General features: G+C 35.9%; 1 protein-coding gene across 1 annotated transcript in view; it reads left to right on the top strand.

Annotated features, from left to right (window-relative positions):
- Positions 1-316: 316 nt before the first annotated feature.
- Positions 317-7,473, top strand: part of LOC104991810 (centrosomal protein of 128 kDa-like) — a gene marked incomplete at its 5' end in the record, with an annotated part of 84,513 nt that continues 77,356 nt past the window's right edge. Inside the window, one exon of the mRNA XM_010844416.1 lies at positions 317-340. Coding sequence (XP_010842718.1) covers positions 317-340 — 24 coding nt within the window. The remainder of the gene's footprint in view (positions 341-7,473) is intronic.

Below are 7,473 nucleotides of genomic sequence, written 5' to 3'. Positions count from 1 at the left end.
CAAATAGCTATATTTTATTAAATAGACATAATTTTACCAATGCAGAAGTCTTAAACTCTATTTCACTTCGTAACTAAGCCTGAATTTATGGTGTTCACGGTTAAATTAAACCTTGTAGTCCTAACGCTAGTCAAGATGAGAAAAGTAATTGTTTCATGACTATTTTTCTCTTAAAGAGATTATCCTGAGTAGGAGTTTTCATCTTTTACATGTTAAAAATGTTAATAGAAGATAAATGGAAAAATCTAAAAACTAAACTTGAAATGATATTTTAATGGCTTTGTTTTTATAATTATATATTATGCTTTATTTGCAGGACCGTGTAAATGCCTTAGAAACGGTAAGTTGGGTCATTTTCTTTCTCCTTCTATCAGAATTACTACTGGATCCTATGGTGGATTTCAGAGTACTCACCAAAGGAAGCAGTTCCAGAAAGCATTTCTAAAACTTCGTCTAAGATTCAAAGGGAGCAATAAGCTAAACTATACCTGAAAGGTATGTAGATACAGACTTTTAAAATGAAAAAAACATTAAGAAAAAGAAAAATATGTCTAAGTGGTCACTGCGTCTTAAGACAAATGGTGCCAATATATACTAATTTATGGAAAACACAATTAGCTTAAATGTAATTATGTTTATTTGTTTCTATATTTCCCAATCACTAAAAGGACTAGTTGATAAGATACTGAAATTAGGATGCCATTTTATCCTTTGAACTTTTGAAGTGTGGACAATCAATATTTTTGTCCATATTCAAATAATGATAAAAGCTGGTTAGCCTTTTTTTTTTTAATTTTACTTGCAGGAATCTGGTGTTAGTAAATCGTTTTTTTAAGGGCACATATGTAAAGGTTATATGCTTGCAACATTTATTGGAAAATGATTTACGTATTTTTAAAAAGAAAAAAGAGGAGAAAACTTATTGTTTAGCAATAAAGTAATGGTTAGATAAAGTGTGAAATTCTGCCCACCATGACACAATGATTATGGAAAAGGCTTATTATAGAATGTTGCTGCTGCTGCTACTAAGTCGCTTCAGTCATGTCCAACTCTGTGTGACCCCATGGACAGCAGCCCACCAGGCTCTGCCATCCCTGGGATTCTCCAGGCAAGAACAGTGGAGTGGGTTGCCATTTCCTTCTCCAATGCAGGAAAGTGAAAAGTGAAAGGGAAGTCGCTCAGTTGTGTCCGACTCTTCACGACCCCATGGACTGCAGCCTACCAGGCTCCTCTGTCCATGGGATTTTCCAGGCAAGAGTACTGGAGTGGGGTACCATTGCCTTCTCCCTATAGAATGTTAAATGGAAGCAAATATAAGATATAAAATGACATGTGTACTTTCATGATAACATATGGTGATTCGGTGTCTGAAAAAACAGAAGCAAGCGAATCTCATCATGGTGACTTGTTGGAGAGGAACTAGGGCTGTGATACCACTCGATGCTGCAATTTTTTTAAAAAAACATGGTTTTATAAATAAACATTTGCATGATAAAGCCACACGAATTGAAAGAATGGTAAATTATGGTACCATCTACGATGAAATATTGTTCAGACATAAAGTATCATATGTTCAAAAGTAAATATATACAGAGGGAGATATTTAAAGCTATACAGAGAATGTGATGTAAATACTTGGAAATGTATATTTTGTGTTAAAAACTTTGAAAACACAAAATATTGAATGACTTGGAACTAGTCATTTTTTAAATGTTTTTGATGAGAAGGCAAAACATAAGCTTTTAAAAAATAAGGTTAACAAAGAATGCTGCTGCTGCTAAGTCACATCAGTCGTGTCCGACTCTGTGCGACCCCATAGACGGCAGCCCACCAGGCTCCTCCATCCCTGGGATTCTCCAGGCAAGAACACTGGAGTGGGTTGCCATTTTCTTCTCCAATGCATGAAAGTGAAAACTGAAAGTGAAGTCGCTCAGACCTGTCCGACTCTTAGCGACCCCATGGACTGCAGCTCACCAGGCTCCTCCGTCCATGGGATTTTCCTGGCAAGAGTACTGGAGTGGGTCGCCAGTGCCTTCTCCTAATAAAGAATAAAATATTTAATTTGTATGAGGAAAGGAAAGATGCTAATAGAGCACATTTTAGTCCTATGTAAGCAAGTGATTTTGATAGACAGTGTCTAGACTGTAGTGAGTAAATAATCTATTCCTTACTTTTAACTGGGCCATTTGGAAAGTACACTTGATTTTTCTCAGTTTTAGTATGATTGCACTGTAAGTGAATAAAATGTTTAGTGTTCCTCTACATATATTTTGCTTACCCTTCGAAAGTATCTTGCCAATAGGATTTGGCTTATAAATCAAATGTTCTTTATAAAAGTATGAACAAAAGCAAAAAGTTTGAGGACCTGGGTGTAGCATAGGAAATGCCACTTACATGTTTAGTGAACCACTTGTTTCTTGATTCCTTCATCTGTAAAAATGAATATAATTAAACTTGTTTTATCAGATTGTTGGGAGAATTTAGAGAAAAATATATGTGAAAATATTTAGGACCAAACAACTGTTAGGTTATCATTATATGATTGCTTTTTGTTTCTTTTTGAATCATTTTAATTATACCAATATGTCAACATACAACATAAAGCCTGTAAAATTTATTAGTATTTGCTGGTCTTTTTTATTTCCATAATCTCTTTACTAACAGAGTGCTATGGTATAAAATCTTAAATGCTTTATTCTAAGGGTTCCTCTAGGAATAAAGGTAAGAATAAAAAGTCATCATGAGAAAAATAAAACTGGTTAAATGAACTAGGTTTTTTTTTTTTTTTATTTAAACAGTGGCAGTTTTCTCAAGATGGTTTTAATTTGAAATAATCATCATAAGTAAAATGATAAAAATGAAAATGCTCAGTAATAATGTTAATGCTCAAATGTTATGAAATTCTTTGACTTCATATAGCATTATAAGGAGCAGATTTAATATACTTGGTAGACTATTCAACTGGTAAAATATTTTATAGTTCATAAAATCAAATATGCTGGCAGCAGTCTCAAGGCCATTTATTATTCTCTCACAACTCAGCAGTTAAACCTAGAAAAATGCTGGTGGTCTCTCATTTGGTTTAGTTGGTATTAGGGTATGTAAGACATTGAATGTACGATGTGTATTCTGGTGATACAGATCGGCAAAATTTGAAATTTCATTATCCCATTATTGTACTTATATTAAGTTAATTTTAAAGGTTCAGTATATATAATTCCTGAAAATAAGAGCAACTTAATTTGGCTTGTCACCAATTATCTATATGCTTAGGTCACAGTTGTTTCTATTTCCCTCCTCTTTTCTTATCCCTCCCTCTTCCTTCTTCACTAGCAAGTAAGTGTCTTGGATTACAAATTACATTTTATTTACAATTGAATCGCCAAGGCCTGCAAAAACTTTCTAACATACAGTTGAAAATCAATAAGCATTTGCAGAATCAGAGAATGAATGCTGAACTGAGTGTGTATAACCCTCACATGGACTGTTCTTAAGAATATAGGTATAGACAGTCCTGATAATTGAGGGGGAAAAGTACCTAGAAGCATATAAATTTATTATTTTTTCTCTAGACTTTCTGATTAGTACCACACTTTATTTGGTGTTTCACGAAGCTCCAATGATCTTCATTAAAGTTTAGCATGAGTTTTTCTAGGAAGGAACCACCTTCAGCCAAAGCATAGTTGGTTGGTTACCTAAATAAAGTTAAGTGATTAACCTGAAAGAAATCGTGGTTGAGAGCCTTGAGCCATGGATGGGACTCACTAGTGGATATTTCTTGGGCACTACGGGTATTACGTAGAAAGTGACGAGGAGAAAAGGAAAATGAATTGTGATCAGTTCTCTCAAGGAACTTGCACTCTAATTAAGCACAGAAGTTACTTACATATAAATTAATGATGTAAGATAAATATGCAGTGTCTACAACATGTCAGTGAAACAGTGCATTTTGTAGAAGGCATTACAAAGAAACTATAATTGTAAAATAAATTGACATCATTGCAGTCTAGGTTCTTCATGGAAAAGCATAGCTTTTGTAGATTGAGGTCATGGTGGAGATTAGATTCATCCCTAAAATGGGAAGAATCAGTGGTGTCAGGAAGAAGGCCAGAGAAGACATTGTATATTGGGGATGAAATCAAAGTTGAAAGGCAATAATGAAAACAAGAGTTTGTTAGATATTTAAAAAAAATTTAAAGGCAAAATCATGAAATCATGACTCTCATAGAAATATAAAATGAACTCATGACAAATGAGTTTAAAAAATGAGAGAATGAGCTAGATGTTACTCACGTAAAGGAGCATTCAAAGAGCACTAGAGTACTGTAGTGAATTTAAAATAGAAGCAAAACTGGCTTCTTCCATGGTGGAGGAAGGAAATCAATTGAACCCCCCTGCAGATAAAATTTATTTCATGTCTGTGTACAAGAATCATTTGCATAGCAAATTATAAATATATCAAACAATGACTTATATAGAGATCCCATTGAATCAAAAACCCAGAAGGATTGGCTAGGCAAAAACTAGTTTTTCATTGAAGATAAGCAGTAACTTTTTGTTCCATTTCAAAGGCTTTCACAGTTTTTTTTTTTTTTTTTTTCTTATAGACTCATTAGCTATAAAACTTTAAGACAATGATAGACATTTTAGAGTTTTGAAATACAAACCAAGGAGTTTAGATTTGATATCAGGCATACAGGATATTTCAAATCCTCACAGATGATGCAGTTAAAATGCTACACTCAATATGCCAGCAAATTTGAAACACTCAGCAGTGGCCACAGGACTAGAAAAGGTCAGTTTTCATTCTAATCCCAAAGAAAGGCAATCCCAAAGAATGTTCAAACTACTGCACAATTGCACTCATCTCACACACTAGCAAAGTAATGCTCAAAATTCTCGAAGCCAGGCTTCAACAGTACCTGAACCATAAACTTCCCGATGTTCAAGTTGGATTTAGAAAAGGCAGAGGAACCAGAGATCAAATTGCCAACATCCATTGGATCAGCGAAAAAGCAAGAGAGTTCCAGAAAAATATCTACTTCTGGTTTATTGACTATGCCAAAACCTTTGACTGTGTGGAACACAACAAACTGTGGAAAATTCTTAAAGAGATGGAAATATCAGACCACCTGACCTGCCTCCTGAGAAATCTGTATGGAGGTCAAGAAGCAACAGTTAGAACTGGACATGGAATAACAGACTGGTTCCAAGTCAGGAAATGAGTACATCAAGGCTGTATATTGTCACCCTGCTTATTTAACTTATATACAGAGTACATCATGAGAAATGCCAGGCTGAATGAAGCATGAGCTGGAATCAAGATTGCCAGGAGAAAAATCAGTAACCTCAGATATGCAGATGACACCACGCTTATGGCAGAGAGGGAAAAAACTAAAGAGCCTCTTGATGAAAGTGAAAGAGAAGAGTGAAAAAAACTGGCTTAAAACTCAACATTTAATAAATGAAGATCATGGCATCTGGTCCCATCGAAACAGATGGGGAAACAGTGAGAAACTTTATTTGGGGAGGCTCCAAAATCACTGCAGTTGGTGACTGCAGCCATGAAATTAAAAGATGCTTGCTCCTAGGAAGAAAAGTTATGACCAACCTAGATAGCATATTAAAAAACAGAGACATTACTTTGCCAACAAAGGTCTGTCTAGTCAAAGCTATGGTTTTTCCACTAGTCATGTATGGATGTGAGAGTTGGACTATCAAGAAAGCTGAGTACCGAATTGATGCTTTTGAACTGTATTCAAGAAGTTGGAGAAGTTCAATGTGTTGGAGAAGACTCTTGAGAGTCCCTTGGACAGCAAGGAGATCCAACCAGTCCATCCTAAAGGAAATCAGCCCTGAATATTCATTGTAAGGACTGATGCTGAAGCTGAAACTCCAATACTTTGGCCACCTGATATGAAGAACTGACTCATTTGAAAAGACCCTGTTGCTGGAAAAGATTGAGGGTGGGAGGAGAAGGGGCCTACAGAGGATGAGATGGTTGGATGGCGTCAACAACTTGATGGACATGAGTTTGAGTAAGCTCTGGGAGTTGGTGATAGATAGGGAAGCCTGGCGTGCTGCAGTCCATGGAGTCGCAAAGAGTCAGACACAGCTAAGTGACTGAACTGATCAGGCATACAAGCGGGTTTCTACCTGAGTGCCAGTTCCTACTGATGGGCATAGTACTGACTATTGACACTTTCTGTTGGGAAGGATTCTGGGCTACTCCTTTGGAAAGAATTACTGTGATTGCTGTTCATTCTCTGTCATTGGCTTACAAGGTCTGGAGGTGAGAGTGGGTAACACAGCTATTAAACCTATAGGGAGTGTTAATGGCTTTTAATCGGGGATTGTGCATGGTGAACGTGTGCACAGCTGGAGTGCAGTAGTGACAGGCTGCAAGTAGGGAAAGGGAAGTGTGTGTGGAGATCGTAGAGCTTTAGGGATGTGCTTGGAAAATCAGGAATTGGGACAGTGTGGTGCCAGAAAGGCAGAGTTAAAGTGAGTACCCTTATTTCTAGAAAGGAACTAGCACACTTAGTAAGTGGGAGGTTGAGGGCAAAGAAGAGGTACAGGCAGTACAGTTAAGACTCACTTTTGGGAAATGAAAGGGAAGGGGGAAGCAAACTTGGATATAGAAAGTCTGTTTTTCATATCACCCCTCAAATCTGTCTTTATTTTCATTTCCATAAATGCCATGATAATTTAGATTCTCATACTTTTGTATTAGTTAGTTATCATGACGTCAGTTAAGAGAAATCCAAAAATAATTATGGGTAAAATAAGAGAGAAATTAGTTTCGCTCTTGTGTAACAGTCCAAATATACCGCGTCCATGGCAGGTAGGATGTCAGAAACTCCGGCTTCTTTTGCTGTTTTGCTCTGCCATCTTCAGTATATTCCATTACCCTCCTGATCTAAGATGCCTGGTTCAGCTCCAGTCCTTAGATTTGTGTTGTAACTAGACAAAAGAAAGGGAAAGCATGTGTGTAGCTTGCCTTTAGTGAAAACTAGAATTTGCACATATCATTTCTGTGCAGCAGAATTTAGTGACATAATTATAACTAGTTTTAAGATTCATAAAGAACCAAATAAGCCATCAACTTTTGGAAATTTCAAAGTAAAATTCCAAACAACTCAAAGGTCAAAAAATAAATTATAGTAGAAAAGAAACATGCTCAACTCAGTAGGAATGTGTATAACCTTTGAGTTAAAACCAGACAGAATGCATAAATATGGAAATTAAGAAACTATTCACAAATTAGCATGGATACAAAAATGTTATATACAAAATATTAGCAGAATAAATCCTAGAATGTATGAAAAGGATAATTAATCATAAAACACTGACAAATTACCAATTTATCAGTTGAGTTTATTCCAGGACTTGAGTTGGTTTAATATTGGAAAAACCATAGCCTTGACTAGACGAACCTTTGTTGGCAAAGTAATGTCTCTGCTTTTGAATATG

The sequence above is a fragment of the Bison bison genome, unplaced genomic scaffold (genome assembly GCF_000754665.1).
Source record: "Bison bison bison isolate TAMUID 2011002044 unplaced genomic scaffold, Bison_UMD1.0 scf7180017864201, whole genome shotgun sequence".
Taxonomy (NCBI): Eukaryota; Metazoa; Chordata; class Mammalia; order Artiodactyla; family Bovidae; genus Bison; species Bison bison.
This window is presented reverse-complemented; position numbering and strand designations above follow the sequence as displayed.